The 24,826-nt window shown below is 43.6% G+C and overlaps 1 protein-coding gene across 1 annotated transcript in view; it reads left to right on the forward strand.

The window, feature by feature from the left end:
* Positions 1-773: 773 nt before the first annotated feature.
* LOC127906087 (sodium-dependent neutral amino acid transporter B(0)AT1-like) overlaps positions 774-24,826 on the forward strand; it is a 41,781-nt gene continuing 17,728 nt past the window's right edge. The window contains exon 1 of the mRNA XM_052469150.1: positions 774-1,172. Coding sequence (XP_052325110.1) covers positions 971-1,172 — 202 coding nt within the window. The 5' untranslated portion in view covers positions 774-970. The remainder of the gene's footprint in view (positions 1,173-24,826) is intronic.

A 24,826-nucleotide genomic window follows, 5' to 3' on the forward strand; every position in this document is an offset into this window, starting at 1 on the left:
GTTTTCCACTCTGCCATGAAAGAAGGGAGCACAGACACTGTCACACACCCACTCAGACAGAGAGAGACAGAGACAGAGACAGAGACAGACAGACAGACAGACAGACAGACAGACAGACAGACAGACAGACAGACAGACAGACAGACAGACAGACAGACAGACAGACAGACAGACAGACACATTACGTTAGAAATCGGCTCATTGTAATTGAAGAATCCAGACTTTAACCACTTCTGGGAAAAGTATTGGTATTTAACGAGGCAAGTCAGTTAAGAACACATTCGTATTTACAATGACAGTCTACCCGTGGAACAGGGGGTTAACTGCCTTGTTCAGAGGGCAGAACGACAGATTTATACCTCGTCAGCTCAGGGATTTGGTCTAGTAACCTTTCAGCTACTGACCCAACGCTCTAACCACTAGGCTACCCTGCCGCCCCAAAAGGCTGTAACGTAACAAAATGTGGAAAATGGCACTGTAGGTCTGTCTCCTCTGTCAAAATAAAGGTTAAATTAAATACAAACATGAACACGGAGACAGACTCACATCGACACTTTCTCTGTTAATGTTTTTCAAATGTATTTACATTGTAAAGTGTTTAGTCTGTATTTTCTGTTTCTGTCGTCATTGGCGTCGGCTAATGGGAGTCCTAAAAAATCGAATTAAAATTCTCTGTTCATCACACACATAGAGACAGATACACACACTCACACAAACACCCTCATCCTCACTCACACACATAGAGACAGATACACACACACACACACACAGAGAGAGAGAGAGAGAGAGAGAGACTAAAGGGCACAAGCGACTGTCACACACCTCTGCTGTCTCTTTCTGTGACTGTCGACTACCCACTCAGGAAGCACCTCTTGTTGCGGGAGCAGAAGATACCTAGTGGATATTACCTGCTTTCTATAGACTGACACCTGACCTCCTCCTGATCCCCACAGCCTGCCAGCCGGCCACCATGAGATTCCCCAAGCTCCCCAACCCAGGTCTGGATGACCGTATTCCGTCCCACCAGGAGCTGGAAAGGATGGAGAAAGAGGAGGCTGGAGACAGGCCCAAATGGGACAACAAGACCCAGTACATGCTGACCTGTGTGGGCTTCTGTGTGGGGCTGGGGAACGTGTGGAGGTTCCCTTACCTGTGTCAGAGCCATGGAGGAGGTAGGTTATACTATACAGGTGGGGCTGGTTTCCCAGACACAGATTAAGCCCAGTCCTGGACTATATAACATGTCTAATGGGGCATTTTAATCGACAGAGCTTTTTAGTACCAAGACTAGGTTTATTTTGTATCTGGGAAACCAGTCCATGGAGATTTATGTGGGTTAAGAGTTAGGGTGCAGTAGAAGAACGAACGCTGAAAGTAATATATATTTTTGTGGATCCAATGTATTTTAGTGTGGTTGGTTGATTACACATAGGTCTGCACAATAATGACTCCTACACAGGCCCTACTGTAATGACTCCTACATAGGACTACTGTAATGACTCCTACATAGGACTACTGTAATGACTCCTACATAGACCTACTGTAATGACTCCTACACAGGCCCTACTGTAATGACTCCAACATAGGCCCTACTGTAATGACTCCTACACAGGCCCTACTGTAATGACTCCTACATAGGCCCTACTGTAATGACTCCTACACAGGCCCTACTGTAATGACTCCTACATAGGCCCTACTGTAATGACTCCTACATAGGCCCTACTGTAATGACTCCTACATAGGCCCTACTGTAATGACTCCTACATAGGCTCTACTGTAATGCCTACTACACAGGCCCTGCTGTAATGACTCCTACACAGGCTCTACTGTAATGCCTACTACACAGGCCCTGCTGTAATGACTTCTACATAGGCCCTACTGTAATGACTCCTACATAGGCCCTACTGTAATGACTCCTACACAGACCCTACTGTAATGACTCCTACACAGGCCCTACTGTAATGACTCCTACACAGGCCCTACTGTAATGACTCCTACACAGGCCCTACTGTAATGACTCCTACATAGGCCCTACTGTAATGACTCCTACATAGGCCCTACTGTAATGACTCCTACATAGGCCCTACTGTAATGACTCCTACACAGGCCCTACTGTAATGACTCCTACACAGGCCCTACTGTAATGCCTCCTACATAGGCCCTACTGTAATGACTCCTACATAGGCCTACTGTAATGACTCCTACATAGGCCCTACTGTAATGACTCCTACATAGGCCCTACTGTAATGACTCCTACACAGGCCCTACTGTAATGACTCCTACACAGGCCCTACTGTAATGCCTCCTACATAGGACTACTGTAATGCCTACTACACAGGCCCTACTGTAATGACTCCTACACAGGCCCTACTGTAATGCCTACTACACAGGCTCTACTGTAATGACTCCTACATAGGCCCTACTGTAATGCCTACTACATAGGCCCTACTGTAATGACTCCTACACAGGCCCTACTGTAATGCCTACTACACAGGCCTACTGTAATGACTCCTACACAGGACTACTGTAATGACTCCTACACAGGCCCTACTGTAATGACTCCTACACAGGCCCTACTGTAATGACTCCTACATAGATCTACTGTAATGACTCCTACATCGGACCTACTGTATTGACTCCTATATAGGCCTACTGTAATGCCTCCTACATAGGACTACTGTAATGCCTCCTACATAGGACTACTGTATTGACCCCTATATAGGCCTACTGTAATGCCTCCTACATAGGACTACTGTAATGACTCCTACACAGGCCCTACTGTAATGACTCCTACACAGGCCCTACTGTAATGACTCCTACACAGGCCCTACTGTAATGACTCCTACATATGCCCTACTGTAATGACTCCTACACAGGCCCTACTGTAATGACTCCTACACAGGCCCTACTGTAATGACTCCTACACAGGCCCTACTGTAATGACTCCTACATAGGCCCTACTGTAATGACTCCTACATAGGCCCTACTGTAATGACTCCTACATAGGCCCTACATACCTTAAGGGAAGATTTCGGCAGTACCTGTATGGTTAGTGAGAAAGTCCATATTGCAAATGTACGGTCCCTTACTAGACGTCCGAAATCGTTTGTAAAATTCGCGGACGGCGTCGGGCCGAGCGGCAGGGCCGGACCTACCAGGAAGTCATCAAATGAACTTTGTCGGACATTCGGTTTCCGTTTTACAAAAATAATAAGATTTATGTCATTTTTCCCATGTCCCGGAAATTCCCACAAGAGGGCATAAGCAATCATATGGCTATTGCTACAAAACATCACGATTCACGACGGGGCCTTATCTCGAAAACTGAAAATATTTAGAAGCCGAAACTCGGTGAGCGTAGGGGCGGCATAATGGGCAGTTGGCCCCGAACAAGATGGCGTCTAGGCCTCAACGGTTTTTGAGTTATGGCCATTTATCTGGGATTAAAGGTCCAAAATGAAAATAGAGAAATTATTTTTCCACTTCACGTCAAAGTCAAGGAGCCTCCGGTGTCAATAAAAAAAGAACCAGCCATTTATCTATCGTCATTTAAGAGAAATCGCATAACGACACCTTGGTGATGTTCACGGATAGGTGTTTTTTTTTTCAACGGTTACAGATCCAGTTGCAGGTTGTTCTTACGAATCTTTTTAAAGTGTGCTGCGGAGCTCTGCGAGATTTCTGTGATTTTCTATGATTTTCTGAAATAACACACACTCACTAAACCCTCCGTAAATAACTCAGTTCTTAACGTAAAGACTTAAAACTCAGGATTCTGTAAAGGCATACCCCAATCATGATATGAGTTTATTTATAGCTTCCTGTGCCAACCGGAAGTGCCTTTAATGGTGTCACAGTGGCAGTTTCCATGGGTTAAAAAGGTCAGATCTTTTCAAAACTTCATATGTGTGACTAGGTAACCCTCATGAACTGTAAATCAGTCATTTCTCCCAACAGATGTCAAAGCAAATCTCTCACACGCACACACAGCAAGGATGGAGTGAAAAGTGCGGTTCTCAAAGACACAGAGAGCAGGCAATGGCATAAACATAATAATCTCTAGGCCGTGCCGAGTTCAACGAGATATCCCGCTTGACCGTAGCTCGCTCGGTCTAAGCGCAGCGACCATTAGAAAATTAGGCCCAAAATGAAGCCTGCCCCACAACGTCATTTGCTTTTGGGTGACAGTGAGAGAACCGTTAGGGTGAGAAGCACAATTCGACCTCAGGTACGTTCCTAAGGTCCTTCCGATCCGTGCAAGCCTAACGTTGACCGTGTGGCATTAACCCTTAATAGTTAAAAGAAGGTGTTTACTTCAAAGAGTTTGCATTGACTTCTCTCCCCATAGGAATACATTGCCTTTACCCCTAAATTCAACCTGAAGTCTATATGGGTTATGAATGCCGTATGAACCTGTCTTTGGTAACAGTCCATCAGGCCAGTATGAGGTCTACCTGTGTTGATTCTAAGCTTCCTGGACCAACCGGAAGTGGTTAAAATCACCCTAAAAGTGTTTTTCCATTACCTGCCTGCAGTTTGATAGACATAGTGCATTCAACCCTGTGTAAATCAGTCAATTCTTAACGTAAGGACTTAAAACTCAGGATTCTGTAAAAGCATAGCCCAGTGAGGATATGTGTTGACTTATAGCTTCCTGTGACAACCGGAAGTGCCTTAATTGGTGTCTCAGGGGCTGTTTCGAGGGGTTAAAAAAGTCAGATCTGTCCAAAACTTCATATGTGTGATTAGGCAACCCCCATGAACTGTAAATCAGTCATTTTTCCCATAAAATTTCAAAGGAAAACTAAATCACACAGACACACAACTTGGAAGGAGGGACGTATTGGGGTTTGTAGAGACAGACAGTGCCTCCAATAGTTAGCTTTGTTCGAGCTAAAAAGAACCGTCAGACCTAGAGTTCCGAAACTTTAGAAACCTGTTCTAGACCTCGGGTCGATAGTGCGTGGTGAGTTAGGTGGCTCTAGAAGGTTCTCGGACCGAGAAATAGCCTCGTACATTTGCAATGACTTCAATTCATTTTGACCATTACGAAAATGGCGACATTTAGAAAAGTCTCAGAGACACAAGACTAGGTGCATTGAAACCGGCTCGGCCCATAGAGACGGACCCCAACGTTTCGGTCCGATAGCTCATTCAAGGACCCCATAGCAAGGCATGGAAAAAAGTGGATTTTCAGCACCAATTAGGGTTTTACTCGGGCACCGAAGGACCTATCGAGCCGAAACTCGGGATTCGGGGTCGCCTCACATAGGCCTTCACATAATGTCCGACCTGGACCCGCAGCTAGAACGTAACTATGTGTTTTACATTTTTATTATGTTTTAAACTAAAGGCGCTGTGAATTATGGGCCTGCTCTGACATATATGATAGTTGGCTTCTAAATGAGTTGGAAAAAGTGGGTTTGGTGTCAATTGGTATCAGTTTGGTGTCAAAATGACATCTAATTGACTGATGGACACTGACTTGCTAGTTGACTTTTGTACATTTGCAATATGTTTAAACGGAGAGGGACCATCACCAAAATGGCATTCTGAAATCAACACAAAAAATGGCATCACCATAGTCTCCAGACTGTGCCGAGTTCAACGAGACGCCCCGCTTGACCGTAGCTCGCTCTGAGTGCAGTGACCTTGAAAAAAAGCAGAACCAAAATTAACCCTGGCCCTCAATGTCATTTGCTTTTGGGTGACAGTGAGAGAACCGTTAGGGTGAGAAGCACAATTCGACCTCGGGTACGTTCCTGAGGTCCTCCCGATCCGTGCAAGCCTAACCTTGACCCTGTGGCATTAACCCTTAATAGTTAAAAGAAGGTGTTTACATCAAAGAGTTTGCATTGACTTCTCTCCCCATAGGAATACATTGCCTGCACCTCTAAATTCAACCTGAAGCCTATGTGGGTTATGAATGCCTTATGAACCTGTCTTCTATGACAGTCCATCAGACCACTATGAGGTCTACCTGTGTCGATTCTAAGCTTCCTGGAGCAACCGGAAGTGGTTAGATTGACCCAAAAGGAGTTTTGATGTACATAACCTTCAAAGGTGAAAATGACTGCATTCAACACTGTGTAGATCATAGATCAGTCAATTCTTAACTTAAAGACTTAAAACTCAGGATTCTGTAAGTGTTTATGTCAATCAAGACATGTGTTTACTTATAGCTTCCTGTGCCAACCGGAAGTGCCTTTAATTGGGTCACACTGTCTGTTTTGAAGGGTTAGAAAAGTCACATCTCTCCAAAACTTCATATGTGTGACCAGGTAACCCTCCTAAACTGTAAATCAGTCATTTCTCCCAGCAGATGTCAAAGAAAAGCTCTCACACGCACACACAGCAAGGATGGAGTGAAAAAGTGTGGTTCTCAAAGACACAGAGAGCAGGCAATGGCATAAACATAATGTCTAGGCCGTGCCGAGTTCAACGAGATATCCCGCTTGACCGTAGCTCGCTCGGTTTGAGCGCAGCGACCATTAGAAAAGTAGGCCCAAAATGAAGCCTGCCCCACAACGTCATTTGCTTTTGGGTGACAGTGAGAGAACCGTTAGGGTGAGAAGCACAATTCGACCTCAGGTACGTTCCTAAGGTCCTCCCGATCCGTGCAAGCCTAACCTTGACCGTGTGGCATTAACCCTTAATAGTTAAAATAAGGTGTTTACTTCAAAGAGTTTGCATTGACTTCTCTCCCCATAGGAATACATTGCCTGCACCCCTAAATTCAACCTGAAGTCTATATGGGTTATGAATGCCGTATGAACCTGTCTTTGATGACAGTCCTTCAGGACAGTATGAGGTCTACCTGTGTTGATTCTAAGCTTCCTGGACCAACCGGAAGTGGTTAAAATCACCCTAAAAGTGTTTTTCCATTACCTGCCTGCAGTTTGATAGACATAGTGCATTCAACCCTGTGTAAATCAGTCAATTCTTAACATAAGGACTTAAAACTCAGGATTCTGTAAAAGCATAGCCCAGTGAGGATATGTGTTGACTTATAGCTTCCTGTGCCAACCGGAAGTGCCTTAATTGGTGTCTCAGGGGCTGTTTCGAGGGGTTAAAAAAGTCAGATCTGTCCAAAACTTCATATGTGTGATTAGGCAACCCCCATGAACTGTAAATCAGTCATTTTTCCCATAAAATTTCAAAGGAAAACTAAATCACACAGACACACAACTTGGAAGGAGGGACGTATTGGGGTTTGTAGAGACAGACAGTGCCTCCAATAGATAGCTTTGTTCGAGCTAAAAAGAACCGTCAGACCTAGAGTTCCGAAACTTTAGAATCCTGTTCTAGACCTCAGGTCGATAGTGCGTGGTGAGTTACGTGGCTCTAGACGGTTCTCGGACCGAGAAACAGCTTCGTACATTTGCAATGACTTCAATTCATTTTGACCATTACGAAAATGGCGACATTTAGAAATGTCTCAGAGACACAAGACTAGGTGAATTGCGACCGTCTCGGCCCATATAGACAGACCCCAACGTTTCTGTCCGATAGCTCATTCAAGGACCCCGTAGCAAGTCATGGAAAAAAGTGGATTTTCAGCACCAATTAGGGTTTTGCTCGGACACCAAATGACCGATCGAGCCGAAACTTAGGATTCGGGGTCGCCTCAGCTAGGCCTACATGTAACATAAGAAATGGACCCGCAGCTAGAACGTAACTACATGTTTTATGTTTTTTTTATGGTTTGAACCAAAGGCGTTGTGAATTTTGGGCCAGCTCTGAAGTGTGTGATAGTTGGCTACTAAACAGGTTGGAAAAAGTGGGTTTAGTGTCAATTTGTATCAGTTTGGTGTCAGAATGACATCTAATTGACTGGTGGACACTGACTTGCTAGTTGACTTTTGTACATTAGCAATATGTTTAAACGGTGAGGTACCATCACCAAAAGTGACATTCTGAAATCAACCCTAACGAGCCATTGAGTTGAACCAGAATCACTGCCCAGCCATCCCGAGTTCATCGGGCCAGTCAATTTCACATTCCTGCAGGATTTTTATAGCATGACAAATTCGTGATGGTACCTGCCCATTGAACCATATTGCAAATGCACAGTGACTTTGCAAAAGTGAGAAAACATAAACAAATGGACATGATGAAATCAACACAACGAGTGATGGAAATGTACAACTATCACTGCTCGGCCATCCTGTGTTCATCAGACCAGTCAATTTTGCATTTTTGAGCATGTCAAATTTCATATGGTAAATGCACATTGAAACATATTGCAAATGCACGTGCACTTACAATATGATTCTATAGTGAAAAAACATCACCTAATGTTCATGATGAAATCAACACAACGAGTGATGGAAATGTACAACTATCACTGCTCGGCCATCCTGTGTTCATCAGACCAGTCAATTTTGCATTTTTGAGCATGTCAAATTTCATATGGTAAATGCACATTGAAACATATTGCAAATGCGCGTGCACTTGCAATATGATTCTATAGTGTAAAAACATCACCTAATGGACATGATGAAATCAACACAACGAGTGATGGAAATGTACAACTATCACTGCCCGGCCATCCTGTGTTCCCATAGCGAGCATTAATATCAGAATGACCGGTAAATGCATTTACAAGCATATTTTTTGGGGGGTTACCAGGTGCCTATTTTCAATCACCAGTTGCACAACATGCGTATCCATCAGAATATTTTAAACAGTCCATAAAGCACTCAGGACGGACTCAACAGATAGAGGGCCGTAGTAGGGTACTCCCATAGCGGGCATGGACAATAGGCGTCCCGGTAAATGCATTTACAACCATATTTTTATTTTTGGGTTACCAGTTGCACAACAATGCACGTGCATTTGCAATATGATTCTATAGTGAAAAAACATCACCTAATGGACATGATGAAATCAACACAACGAGTGATGGAAAGGAACAACTATCACTGCTCGGCCATCCTGTGTTCATCAGACCAGTCAATTTTGCATTTTTGAGCATGTCAAATTTCATATGGTAAATGCACATTGAAACATATTGCAAATGCACGTGCACTTACAATATGATTCTATAGTGAAAAAACATCACCTAATGGACATGATGAAATCAACACAACGAGTGATGGAAATGTACAACTATCACTGCTCGGCCATCCTGTGTTCATCAGACCAGTCAATTTTGCATTTTTGAGCAAGGTCAAATTTCATATGGTAAATGCACATTGAAACATATTGCAAATGCACGTGCATTTGCAATATGTTTCAATGTGCATTTACCATATGAAATTTGACATGCTCAAAAATCATGCAGAAATGCAAAATTGACTGACAAGATGAACACAGGATGGCCTGACAGTGATAGTTGCTCCTTTTTCCATCCCGAGTTCATCTGGCCAGTCAATTTTGCATTTCTGCAGGATTTTTGAGCATGTCAAATTTCATATAGTAATTGTCCATTGAACCATATTGCAAATGCACGTGCACTTGCAATATGATTATATAGTGAAAAAACATCACAAAATGGACATGATGAAGTCAACACAACGAGTGATGGAAATGTACAACTATCACTGCTCGGCCATCCCGAGTTCATCAGGCCAGTCAATTTTGCATTTCTGCAGGATTTTTGAGCATGTCAAATTTCTTATGTCATTTGGCCCACAAAAAAATTCCTTATTCACAATTTAAAAAAATATAAAAAATATGATAATAAAATTGGACAAAAGTATATTCATACAGTTCTTACACATGTGTAATTGACAAAAAAATCGAAATAATTTCGAAAAACGGTCCAGAAAGCACTTTTTTAAGGGTGTGTGAAGTTTTTTACAAAATTTTGACATTTTTGACTTTTGACTTTTGACTTCCTATGAAATCATATTGAAATTGGACAAAACATATTCCTTATGCGCATGTAAAAAATAAAAAAATTATGATAATAAAATTGGACAAAAGTATATTCATACAGTTCTTACACATGTGTAATTGACAAAAAATCGAAAGAATTTCGAAAAACGGTCCAGAAAGCACTTTTTTAAGGGGTGATAAGTTTTTGAAAAAAATTTCTTTTTTTCAAAATTTTACTTTTGGACATTGACTTGGGTTACATCTCCAATATGAAAAACCCCGGTGGAGCGCATTTGCCCCCTGTTGAATTTTTAAAGTGTTACAACTGGCAATTGCCATATGGCATTTGCAATACACTTTGCATGAATCAACGCCGAATTGGGTGGTATTGGCCAATGTGTATATGGTTTGTCCGATGCCAATGACTTGCCATTCATTTTTGTCCAATACAGGGGGGACTTCCCTTACTGTAATGACTCCTACACAGGCCCTACTGTAATGACTCCTACACAGGCCCTACTGTAATGCCTCCTACATAGGCCCTACTGTAATGACTCCTACATAGGCCTACTGTAATGACTCCTACATAGGCCCTACTGTAATGACTCCTACATAGGCCCTACTGTAATGACTCCTACACAGGCCCTACTGTAATGACTCCTACACAGGCCCTACTGTAATGCCTCCTACATAGGACTACTGTAATGCCTACTACACAGGCCCTACTGTAATGACTCCTACACAGGCCCTACTGTAATGCCTACTACACAGGCCCTACTGTAATGACTCCTACATAGGCCCTACTGTAATGCCTACTACATAGGCCCTACTGTAATGACTCCTACACAGGCCCTACTGTAATGCCTACTACACAGGCCTACTGTAATGACTCCTACACAGGACTACTGTAATGACTCCTACACAGGCCCTACTGTAATGACTCCTACACAGGCCCTACTGTAATGACTCCTACATAGATCTACTGTAATGACTCCTACATCGGACCTACTGTATTGACTCCTATATAGGCCTACTGTAATGCCTCCTACATAGGACTACTGTAATGCCTCCTACATAGGACTACTGTATTGACCCCTATATAGGCCTACTGTAATGCCTCCTACATAGGACTACTGTAATGACTCCTACACAGGCCCTACTGTAATGACTCCTACATAGGCCCTACTGTAATGACTCCTACACAGGCCCTACTGTAATGACTCCTACACAGGCCCTACTCTAATGACTCCTACATAGGCCCTACTGTAATGACTCCTACATAGGCCCTACTGTAATGACTCCTACATAGGCCCTACTGTAATGACTCCTACATAGGCCCTACTGTAATGACTCCTACATAGGCCCTACTGTAATGACTCCTACACAGGCCCAACTGTAATGACTCCTACACAGGCCCTACTGTAATGACTCCTACACAGGCCCTACTGTAATGACTCCTACATAGGCCCTACTGTAATGACTCCTACACAGGCCCTACTGTAATGACTCCTACACAGGCCCTACTCTAATGACTCCTACATAGGCCCTACTGTAATGACTCCTACATAGGCCCTACTGTAATGACTCCTACATAGGCCCTACTGTAATGACTCCTACACAGGCCCTACTGTAATGACTCCTACACAGGCCCACAGGCCCTACTGTAATGCCTCCTACATAGGCCCTACTGTAATGACTCCTACATAGGCCTACTGTAATGACTCCTACATAGGCCCTACTGTAATGACTCCTACATAGGCCCTACTGTAATGACTCCTACACAGGCCCTACTGTAATGACTCCTACACAGGCCCTACTGTAATGCCTCCTACATAGGACTACTGTAATGCCTACTACACAGGCCCTACTGTAATGACTCCTACACAGGCCCTACTGTAATGCCTACTACACAGGCCCTACTGTAATGACTCCTACATAGGCCCTACTGTAATGCCTACTACATAGTCCCTACTGTAATGACTCCTACACAGGCCCTACTGTAATGCCTACTACACAGGCCTACTGTAATGACTCCTACACAGGCCCTACTGTAATGCCTACTACACAGGCCCTACTCTAATGACTCCTACACAGGACTACTGTAATGACTCCTACACAGGCCCTACTGTAATGACTCCTACACAGGCCCTACTGTAATGACTCCTACACAGGCCCTACTGTAATGACTCCTACATAGATCTACTGTAATGACTCCTACATCGGACCTACTGTATTGACTCCTATATAGGCCTACTGTAATGCCTCCTACATAGGACTACTGTAATGCCTCCTACATAGGACTACTTTAATGACTCCTACATAGGCCTACTGTAATGACTCCTACATAGATCTACTGTAATGACTCCTACATCGGACCTACTGTATTGACTCCTATATAGGCCTACTGTAATGCCTACTACACAGGACTACTGTAATGACTCCTACATAGGACTACTGTAATGACTCCTACACAGGCCCTACTGTAATGACTCCTACATAGACCTACTGTAATGCCTCCTACATAGGACTACTGTAATGACTCCTACATAGACCTACTGTAATGACTCCTACATAGGACTACTGTAATGACTCCTACACAGGCCCTACTGTAATGACTCCTACATAGGACTAGTGTAATGCCTACTGCACAGGCCCTACTGTAATGACTCCTACATAAGACTACTGTAATGCCTACTACACAGGCCCTCCTGTAATGACTCCTACACAGGCCCTACTGTAATGACTCCTACACAGGCCGTACTGTAATGACTCCTACATAGAGCTACTGTAATGCCTCCTACATAGGCCCTACTGTAATGACTCCTACATAGGCCCTACTGTAATGCCTCCTACATAGACCTACTGTAATGACTCCTACATAGACCTACTGTATTGACTCCTATATAGGCCTACTGTAATGACTCCTACACAGGCCCTACAGTAATGACTTCTACACAGGCCCTACTGTAATGACTCCTACATAGACCTACTGTATTGACTCCTACATAGACCTACTGTAATGACTCCTACATAGGCCTACTGTAATGACTTCTACACAGACCCTACAGTAATGACTTCTACACAGGCCCTACTGTAATGACTCCTACATAGACCTACTGTATTCACTCCTACACAGGCCCTACTGTAATGACTCCTACACAGGACTACTGTAATGACTCCTACACAGGACTACTGTAATGACTCCAACTGTAGGAATGGTTCAGGTAACTGTAACAGAGCGATTCATTTCAAGAGAGTGAAATGTGTCAATAACTACATTTCTGGAGCTTTATCAAGGAACTGTAGAATTCACATAGAGCTTTAAAACAATATCTTAAAAGAGACGAACGTGCTTGTAAGCAAACACCAGTTGACCCATATAAACAGATAGTTATTCAGTCATGGAAATTCAGAGATTTCAGTTAAAGGATAAAAGAGCCCGATGTTGTGTAGATTATTACCAAAGATTCTAGCTAAGAACACTAATTCTAAATGTGATTATTACCAATGATTCTAAGAACACTAATTCTAAATGTGATTATTACCAATGATTCTAGCTAAGAACACTAATTCTAAATGTGATTATTACCAATGATTCTAAGAACACTAATTCTAAATGTGATTATTACCAATGATTCTAAGAACACTAATTCTACATGTGATTATTACCAATGATTCTAAGAACACTAATTCTAAATGTGATTATTACCAATGATTCTAAGAACACTAATTCTAAATGTGATTATTACCAATGATTCTAAGAACACTAATTCTAAATGTGATTATTACCAATGATTCTAGCTAAGAACACTAATTCTAAATGTGATTATTACCAATGATTCTAAGAACACTAATTCTAAATGTGATTATTACCAATGATTCTAAGAACACTAATTCTAAATGTGATTATTACCAATGATTCTAGCTAAGAACACTAATTCTAAATGTGATTATTACCAATGATTCTAAGAACACTAATTCTAAATGTGATTATTACCAATGATTCTAAGAACACTAATTCTAAATGTGATTATTACCAATGATTCTAAGAACACTAATTATAAATGTGATTATTACCAATGATTCTAGCTAAGAACACTAATTCTAAATGTGATTATTACCAATGATTCTCAGAACACTAATTCTAAATGTGATTATTACCAATGATTCTAAGAACACTAATTCTAAATGTGATTATTACCAATGATTCTAAGAACACTAATTCTAAATGTGATTATTACCAATGATTCTAGCTAAGAACACTAATTCTAAATGTGATTATTACCAATGATTCTAAGAACACTAATTCTAAATGTGATTATTATCAATGATTCTAAGAACACTAATTCTAAATGTGATTATTACCAATGATTCTAGCTAAGAACACTAATTCTAAATGTGATTATTACCAATGATTCTAAGAACACTAATTCTAAATGTGATTATTACCAATGATTCTAAGAACACTAATTCTAAATGTGATTATTACCAATGATTCTAAGAACACTAATTATAAATGTGATTATTACCAATGATTCTAGCTAAGAACACTAATTCTAAATGTGATTATTACCAATGATTCTCAGAACACTAATTCTAAATGTTATTATTACCAATGATTCTAGCTAAGAACACTAATTCTAAATGTGATTATTACCAATGATTCTAGCTAAGAACACTAATTCTAAATGTGATTATTACCAATGATTCTCAGAACACTAATTCTAAATGTGATTATTACCAATGATTCTAGCTAAGAACACTAATTCTAAATGTGATTATTACCAATGATTCTAGCTAAGAACACAAATTCTAAATGTCATTATTACCAATGGTTCTAAGAACACTAATTATAAATGTGATTATTACCAATGATTCTAGCTAAGAACACTAATTCTAAATGTGATTATTACCAATGATTCTAGCTAAGAACACTAATTCTAAATGTGATTATTACCAATGATTCTAAGAACACTAATTCACTAGTTTATCCCTCAAAATACATTAGAGAGGAGAGTCTTACAGTGAAGTACGTTATCTGCCAGGAAGAGGAGACGGGGAAAAGTGGCCCAGTTAAAACTCCCCTCATAAAAACAGAAAGCGTAATGATGAGTTTACCACCGCCATCATCATTGAGGCTGAACTATGAACTATGATCTAACACTCTTGTACTGTATGTGAATACTGAACAGATGTTGTGACTAAATACACAGTATTTTATAGCATCAACGGTTCATGTAGAAATGATTCCGTGTGTGTCGAACCCACTGTTTCCATCAGCTGTTCTGGGCGGTTAGCCCCTCACACCATCCCGTAGGTGAAGAAGACGGATGTGTTCTGGGCGGTTCGCCCCTCACACCATCCCGTAGGTGGAGAAGACGGATGTGTTCTGGGCGGTTCGCCCCTCACACCATCCCGAAGGTGGAGAAGACGGATGTGTTCTGGGCGGTTCGCCCCTCACACCATCCCGAAGGTGAAGAAGACGGATGTGTTCTGGGCGGTTCGCCCCTCACACCATCCCGAAGGTGAAGAAGACGGATGTGTTCTGGGCGGTTCGCCCCTCACACCATCCCGAAGGTGAAGAAGACGGATGTGTTCTGGGCGGTTCGCCCCTCACACCATCCCGAAGGTGAAGAAGACGGATGTGTTCTGGGCGGTTCGCCCCTCACACCATCCCGAAGGTGAAGAAGACGGATGTGTTCTGGGCGGTTCGCCCCTCAGACCATCCCGTAGGTGGAGAAGACGGATGTGTTCTGGGCGGTTCGCCCCTCACACCATCCCGTAGGTGAAGAAGACGGATGTGTTCTGGGCGGTTCGCCCCTCACACCATCCCGTAGGTGAAGAAGATGGATGTGTTCTGGGCGGTTCGCCCCTCACACCATCCCGTAGGTGGAGAAGATGGATGTGTTCTGGGTGGTTCGCCCCTCACACCATCCCGTAGGTGGAGAAGACGGATGTGTTCTGGGCGGTTCGCCCCTCACACCATCCCGTAGGTGGAGAAGACGGATGTGTTCTGGGCGGTTCGCCCCTCACACCATCCCGTAGGTGGAGAAGACGGATGTGTTCTGGGCGGTTCGCCCCTCAGACCATCCCGTAGGTGGAGAAGACGGATGTGTTCTGGGCGGTTCGCCCCTCACACCATCCCGTAGGTGGAGAAGACGGATGTGTTCTGGGCGGTTCGCCCCTCACACCATCCCGTAGGTGGAGAAGACGGATGTGTTCTGGGCGGTTCGCCCCTCACACCATCCCGTAGGTGGAGAAGACGGATGTGTTCTGGGCGGTTCGCCCCTCACACCATCCCGTAGGTGAAGAAGACGGATGTGTTCTGGGCGGTTCGCCCCTCAGACCATCCCGAAGGTGAAGAAGACGGATGTGTTCTGGGCGGTTCGCCCCTCACACCATCCCGAAGGTGGAGAAGACGGATGTGTTCTGGGCGGTTCGCCCCTCACACCATCCCGTAGGTGAAGAAGACGGATGTGTTCTGGGCGGTTCGCCCCTCACACCATCCCGTAGGTGGAGAAGACGGATGTGTTCTGGGCGGTTCGCCCCTCACACCATCCCGTAGGTGGAGAAGACAGATGTGTTCTGGGCGGTTAGCCCCTCACACCATCCCGTAGGTGGAGAAGTCGGATGTGTTCTGAGCGGTTAGCCCCTCAGACCATCCCGAAGGTGAAGAAGACGGATGTGGAGGTTCAAGGGTGACCATGTGGTCTGCGGTTTTGAGGCCGGTTGGACGTAAATACCATCAAAGCACTGACTGATGAGGCACACAGTTATTACGTAATAGAAATATGTTGAATCTCACGTCGACTATTGGTCCATACGGAGTATGTTGTGGTTTAACAGGGGTCAAATGAATTCCACAGCGAAGGGAAGAACATGGCTTGAAACAGGGAGAGACCACCTAAACATGTCCAATAACAAATGCTTGTTTTGTGGACGGTTGCAGAAAGGTTTTGGTACGTTTTTCTACAGTGTGTCCTAATGAACATGACCCCTGTAGGGGGAACTGTTCACTTCAAGACCCACAGATAGAAGCAGAGAGTTTTTTTTTTAAACAACATTTCTCCAACATACAGTACAGCACATTCGGTCGACTCCAGTCCTTGAGAGCTGAGGATGTGCAGGATTTTGTTACAGCCCAGCTCTAACCCAACTGATGAAACAAATCTACAGTAGTGTCTGTGATCACAAAGGCTTGCACACATTCTGTGTCCCTCCAACACCAGAGTGAATCAACCCTGTGTCCCTCAACACCAGAGTGAATCAACTCTGTGTCCCTCGACACCAGAGTGAATCAACCCTGTGTCCCTCAACACCAGAGTGAATCAACTCTGTGTCCCTCGACACCAGAGTGAATCAACTCTGTGTCCCTCAACACCAGAGTGAATCAACCCTGTGTCCCTCAACACCAGAGTGAATCAACCCTGTGTCCCTCAACACCAGAGTGAATCAACTCTGTGTCCCTCAACACCAGAGTGAATCAACTCTGTGTCCCTCAACACCAGAGTGAATCAACCCTGTGTCCCTCAACACCAGAGTGAATCAACTCTGGGTCCCTCAACACCAGAGTGAATCAACCCTGTGTCCCTCAACACCAGAGTGAATCAACCCTGTGTCCCTCAACACCAGAGTGAATCAACTCTGGGTCCCTCAACACTATAGTGAATCAACCCTGTGTCCCTCAACTCCATAGTGAATCAACCCTGTGTCCCTCCAACAGCAGTGTTATTGAACCTTAGTCAACACTAGTGTTTCCTAATCAGTGGGTGAGGTCCCACCTTTAGATAACGGCTAGTGCTTTGTGATAAATATGCACTTTGTATTTACCTTTATCCCGGATATCTTCAGGTTAGGTTGTGAGATCATTTCAAAACTTCAAAATGTGAAAAATCATGAAATAATTGGCATATACATTAATTAATCTTACAGAATTTCCACGTGGGCGAGGATTTAGGATATTTTTTACATGGACGATAAAAATTTAGAAAATATAAGCCAAGAACTGGAAACAATATAACACTGAAAAATCTGGGAAACCAGGCCTGGTATTCATAGCTGACTTTGAAAAGGTGTTTGATAAAGTCCGACTGGAATTTACATATAAATGCCTAGAACATTTCAATTTTCTCTTATAAAATGGTTTAAAGTTATGTATAGTAACCCTGGGTGTAAAATAGTAAACAATACCTACTTCTCTATTTTAAATTCTATTTTATTTGGAACGGCTAGCCAGACAAAAACTAAACAATAAAAAAAACGTTTTAATTTTTTTTTAAAAATAAAGTTGTGCCATATAGATTGCTAAATAGTTGTGAAGAGATGTTCGATGTACTGATTTCATGACACATATAGATACGTAAAACTTTTTAAATTTCAATAATTATACAAAATTCTTGCAACCAATAAAATTCTATATATATGAGGAATACAACCATCCCAACTCTGCAGATTTTGCTGTAAAGAGACCGAATCATTAGATCATTTGTTTTGGTACTGTTCATATGTAGCTTGTTTTGGTACTGTTCATATGTAGCTTGTTTTGGTACTGTTCATATGTAGCTTGTTTTGGTACTGTTCATATGTAGCTTGTTTTGGTACTGTTCATATGTAGCTTGTTTTGGTACTGTTCATATGTAGCTTGTTTTGGTACTGTTCATATGTAGCTTGTTTTGGTACTGTTCATATGTAGCTTGTTTTGGTACTGTTCATATGTAGCTTGTTTTGGTACTGTTCATATGTAGCTTGTTTTGGTACTGTTCATATGTAGCTTGTTTTGGTACTGTCCATATGTAGCTTGTTTTGGTACTGTTCATATGTAGCTTGTTTTGGTACTGTTCATATGTAGCTTGTTTTGGTACTGTTCATATGTAGCTTGTTTTGGTACTGTTCATATGTAGCTTGTTTTGGTACTGTTCATATGTAGCTTGTTTTGGTACTGTCCATATGTAGCTTGTTTTGGTACTGTCCATATGTAGCTTGTTTTGGTACTGTCCATATGTAGCTTGTTTTGGTACTGTCCATATGTAGCTTGTTTTGGTACTGTTCATATGTAGCTTGTTTTGGTACTGTCCATATGTAGCTTGTTTTGGTACTGTTCATATGTAGCTTGTTTTGGTACTGTCCATATGTAGCTTGTTTTGGTACTGTTCATATGTAGCTTGTTTTGGTACTGTTCATATGTAGCTTGTTTTGGTACTGTTCATATGTAGCTTGTTTTGGTACTGTCCATATGTAGCTTGTTTTGGTACTGTTCATATGTAGCTTGTTTTGGTACTGTTCATATGTAGCTTGTTTTGGTACTGTCCATATGTAGCTTGTTTTGGTACTGTTCATATGTAGCTTGTTTTGGTACTGTCCATATGTAGCTTGTTTTGGTACTGTCCATATGTAGCTTGTTTTGGTACTGTCCATATGTAGCTTGTTTTGGTACTGTCCATATGTAGCTTGTTTTGGTACTGTCCATATGTAGCTTGTTTTGGTACTGTTCATATGTAGCTTGTTTTGGTACTGTTCATATGTAGCTTGTTTTGGTACTGTCCATATGTAGCTTGTTTTGGTACTGTTCATATGTAGCTTGTTTTGGTACTGTTCATATGTAGCTTGTTTTGGTACTGTTCATATGTAGCTTGTTTCTGGATGCAGGTTCAGGAATGGTTGAAGAAGGACAACATTTACCTGGAGCTAACTCTGCAGATAGCGCTGCTGGGTGATTTGAAAAGGCATAGTCAATTAAACAATAATATAATTATACTCTTAGCAAAAAACGAATGTAAAATATACTGTGGTTCTGTAGCTCAGTTGGTAGAGCATGGCGCTTGTAACGCCAGGGTAGTGGGTTCGATTCCCGGGACCACCCATACGTAGAATGTATGCACACATAAGTCGCTTTGGATAAAAGCGTCTGCTAAATGGCATATATTACTGTGTCCGTAACATGTATATAGTACGTATATACTGGAAGTAGAAGCTTAAGTATTGTTGTCCATTAGTTTACTGCAATTAGGGGACGGGTGTAATGGTTTTCTAATGGTGAAGGAGAGTCGGACCAAACTGCAGCGTGTCGATTGCGATCCATGTTTATTTAAACAAACGTAAACACGACTAAACACAAACACTACAAAAACAATAAACGAAACCCGAAACAGCCTATACTTGTGTGTCAACTAACATCTAACAAGGACATCAAGACACTCAGGACAATCACCCACAATACAACCAAAGAATATGGCTGCCTAAATATGGTTCCCAATCAGACACAATGATAAACACCTGCCTCTGATTGAGAACCACTTCAGACAGCCATAGACTAACCTAGAACACCCCACTAAGCTACAATCCCACGATCTACACACCACATACAAAAACCCATGTCACACCCTGGCCTGACCAAATACATGAAGAAAAACACAAAATACTTCGACCAGGGCGTGACAACGGGTGGGTAAGGTTAGGGGAATATAATAAAGGAAAATATATTTTTTAAAGATATGTATGTATGTACAGTGTATATATACAGAAACATATATAAACATATATATATAGGGTATTGGAAATCATACAGACATTTACATTGAGGGATTCTACAACCTAATCTGCACTATTAAAACTGACCCCCCCCACCCCCCCTCCAAAAAAATAAATATATATTTGTTCTAAAATAAGAATAAAAAATAATATAGGAGTTCCGTTTTGTCTTTGTGTTCCCTGTGTGGTCGGTTGCAACAAGGTTTTTGGTACAGTTTTACTACAGTGTGTCCTAATGAATGTGACCACTGTTCAGTCAGGCAGAGACCAACGAGGGCAGTGACGTAGCCTATCTATGAAGTAACACGTGTAGAACCTGTGGAGACCCTGAAAAAGATACCCATGTTTATGTTTCCTTAGCGAGGACACCAATCAGCTATAGATTGGAGCTGAACGGTTGTAATTCCTTTTTTAAATTTTTTTTTAAAGTCAAATGCAAAGTCAAGTTCAAATGGCTGAGTCATGTCCAAGTGTTTACGTAACGTTGTGACAGTTCATCTTCAGCCATGTCTTGTCTTCCCGAAACCTTGAGAGTTGTATTAGTTACATTTCACTATCTATTCCCGGAGGGGAGGCAACATAGGAATTTGTCTTCTGTTTCCATCTACAATGCCAACAATGATGATGCTCTTTTCTACACAGGAGATCATACCACAAGTATTGGGACGCGACCCCAAGTGGGACAAGACCATTCACTAAATCAGTTTCCCAAACTAGGAGACGCGACCCCAAGTGGGACAAGACCATTCACTAAATCAGTTTCCCAAACTAGGAGACGCGACCCCAAGTGGGACAAGACCATTCACTAAATCAGACTGGGGGAAAAGAACATAATCAATGATGATGCTCTTTTCTACACAGGAGATCATACCACAAGTAATGCCTGATGGTGTTCTGAACTACCCACTACCTTTCTGATGTATTTCAGTCACTTCAAACCAAACTTTCTTCAGACTCAAATACTGTCAAACCATGCTTTCTTCAGATTTAAATACTGTCAAACCATGCTTTCTTCAGATTTAAATACTGTCAAACCATGCTTTCTTCAGATTTAAATACTGTCAAACCATGCTTTCTTCAGATTTAAATACTGTCAAACCATGCTTTCTTCAGACTGAAATACTGTCAAACCATGCTTTCTTCAGATTTCTTCAGTACCAGGCTCTCTGTACCAGGCTCTCTGTACCAGGCTCTCAGTACCAGGCTCTCTGTACCAGACTCTCTGTACCAGGCTCTCTTTACCAGGCTCTCTGTACCAGACTCTCTGTACCAGGCTCTCTGTACCAGGCTCTCTGTACCAGGCTCTCTGTACCAGGCTCTCAGTACCAGGCTCTCTGTACCAGACTATCTGTACCAGGCTCTCTGTACCAGGCTCTCTGTACCAGACTCTCTGTACCAGGCTCTCTTTACCAGGCTCTCCGTAACAGGCTCTCTGTACCAGGCTCTCCGTAACAGGCTCTCCGTAACAGGCTCTCTGTACCAGGCTCTCAGTACCAGGCTCTCTGTACCAGGCTCTCTGTACCAGGCTCTCAGTACCAGGCTCTCTGTACCAGGCTCTCAGTACCAGGCTCTCAGTACCAGGCTCTCTGTACCAGGCTCTCTGTACCAGACTCTCAGTACCAGGCTCTCTGTACCAGGCTCTCTGTACCAGACTCTCTGTACCAGGCTCTCTGTACCAGGCTCTCTGTACCAGGCTCTCTGTTCCAGGCTCTCCGTAACAGGCTCTCCGTACCAGGCTCTCAGTACCAGGCTCTCAGTACCAGGCTCTCTGTACCAGGCTCTCTGTCCCAGGCTCTCTGTCCCAGGCTCTCTCTACCAGACTCTCAGTACCAGGCTCTCTGTACCAGGCTCTCTGTCCCAGGCTCTCTGTCACAGGCTCTCTGTCCCAGGCTCTCTGTCCCAGGCTCTCCGTACCAGGCTCTCAGTACCAGGCTCTCAGTACCAGACTCTCAGTACCAGGCTCTCTGTCCCAGGCTCTCTGTCCCAGGCTCTCTGTCCCAGGGTCTCCATACCAGGCTCTCAGTACCAGGCTCTCAGTACCAGGCTCTCTGTCCCAGGCTCTCTGTCCCAGGCTCTCTGTACCAGACTCTCAGTACCAGGCTCTCTGTACCAGGCTCTCTGTCCCAGGCTCTCTGTCCCAGGCTCTCTGTCACAGGCTCTCTGTCCCAGGCTCTCTGTCCCAGGCTCTCCGTACCAGGCTCTCAGTACCAGGCTCTCTGTACCAGACTCTCAGTACCAGGCTCTCTGTACCAGGCTCTCTGTTCCAGGCTCTCCGTAACAGGCTCTCCGTACCAGGCTCTCAGTACCAGGCTCTCAGTACCAGGCTCTCTGTACCAGGCTCTCTGTCCCAGGCTCTCTGTCCCAGGCTCTCTCTACCAGACTCTCAGTACCAGGCTCTCTGTACCAGGCTCTCTGTCCCAGGCTCTCTGTCACAGGCTCTCTGTCCCAGGCTCTCTGTCCCAGGCTCTCCGTACCAGGCTCTCAGTACCAGGCTCTCAGTACCAGACTCTCAGTACCAGGCTCTCTGTCCCAGGCTCTCTGTCCCAGGCTCTCTGTCCCAGGGTCTCCATACCAGGCTCTCAGTACCAGGCTCTCAGTACCAGGCTCTCTGTCCCAGGCTCTCTGTCCCAGGCTATCTGTCCCAAGCTCTCAGTACCAGGCTCTCTGTACCAGGCTCTCTGTCCCAGGCTCTCTGTCACAGGCTCTCTGTCCCAGGCTCTCTGTCCCAGGCTCTCCGTACCAGGCTCTCAGTACCAGGCTCTCTGTACCAGACTCTCAGTACCAGGCTCTCTGTACCAGGCTCTCTGTCCCAGGCTCTCTGTCACAGGCTCTCTGTCCCAGGCTCTCTGTCCCAGGCTCTCCGTACCAGGCTCTCAGTACCAGGCTCTCTGTACCAGGCTCTCTGTCCCAGGCTCTCACAGATTTGCGTCCCAAGTTGCACCCTATACTCTCCACAGTGCACTACCAGAGCCATATGGGCCTTGTTCAAAAGTAAATTCTTAAATAGGGAATAGGGTGCCATAGGGCTCTGGTCTAAAGCAGTGCACTGGGAAAAGGGAAATGTGTAAAAATATAGTATGTTGTTCCGTCTTGGCAGGGCTTTTGACATTGATGATTGTTACATTGATAAAAGAACGATGAGCACTCGTCTTATCATATAATAATATAATCATATAGCAGTAATATGTCATATAATAATTGAATATGTCCATAAAGAGGTCGTGACAGACAATTAGACCACTCCGTGATGTCACAATGAAGGAAACTCCTCAGAGTCCTGACAGACAATTAGACCACTCCGTGATGTCACAATGAAGGAAACTCCTCAGAGTCCTGACAGACAATTAGACCACTCCGTGATGTCACAATGAAGGAAACTCCTCAGAGTCCTGACAGACAATTAGACCACTCCGTGATGTCACAATGAAGGAAACTCCTCAGAGTCCTGACAGACAATTAGACCACTCCGTGATGTCACAATGAAGGAAACTCCTCAGAGTCCTGACAGACAATTAGACCACTCCGTGATGTCACAATGAAGGAAACTCCTCAGAGTCCTGACAGACAATTAGACCACTCCGTGATGTCACAATGAAGGAAACTCCTCAGAGTCCTGACAGACAATTAGACCACTCCGTGATGTCACAATGAAGGAAACTCCTCAGAGTCCTGACAGACAATTAGACCACTCCGTGATGTCACAATGAAGGAAACTCCTCAGAGTCCTGACAGACAATTAGACCATTCCGTGATGTCACAATGAAGGAAACTCCTCAGAGTCCTGGCAGACAATTAGACCCCTGTGTTTCCTGTCTCTCTGTACCAGTGTATTTATCCCTGTGTTTCCTGTCTCTCTGTACCAGTGTATTTATCCCTGTGTTTCCTGTCGCTCTGTGCCGGTGTATTTATCCCTGTGTTTCCTGTTTCTCTGTACCAGTGTATTTATCCCTGTGTTTCATGTCTCTCTGTACCGGTGTATTTATCCCTGTGTTTCCTGTCTCTCTGTGCCAGTGTATTTATCCCTGTGTTTCCTGTCTCTCTGTGCCGGTGTATTTATCCCTGTTTCCTGTCTCTCTGTACCAGTGTATTGATCCCTGTGTTTCCTGTCTCTCTGTGCCAGTGTATTTATCCCTGTGTTTCCTGTCTCTCTGTACCAGTGTATTTATCCCTGTGTTTCCTGTCTCTCTGTACCAGTGTATTTATCCCTGTGTTTCCTGTCTCTCTGTGCCAATTCGTCTTGTTTTGTTTAAGTCAACCAGCGGTTTTCCTCTCTCCTCTCTTTTTCCCCAGTCTCTGTTTTCCCCAGTCTCTGTTTTCCCCCAGTCTCTGTTTTCCCCAGTCTCTGTGTCCCCCCAGTCTCTGTTTTCCCCAGTCTCTGTTGTCCTCCAGTCTCTGTTTTCCCCCCAGTCTCTGTTTCCCCCCCAGTCTCTGTTTTCCCCAGTCTCTGTTGTCCTCCAGTCTCTGTTTCCCCCAGTCT

Source organism: Oncorhynchus keta, chromosome 19 (assembly GCF_023373465.1).
Source record: "Oncorhynchus keta strain PuntledgeMale-10-30-2019 chromosome 19, Oket_V2, whole genome shotgun sequence".
In the NCBI taxonomy this organism is placed as follows: domain Eukaryota; kingdom Metazoa; phylum Chordata; class Actinopteri; order Salmoniformes; family Salmonidae; genus Oncorhynchus; species Oncorhynchus keta.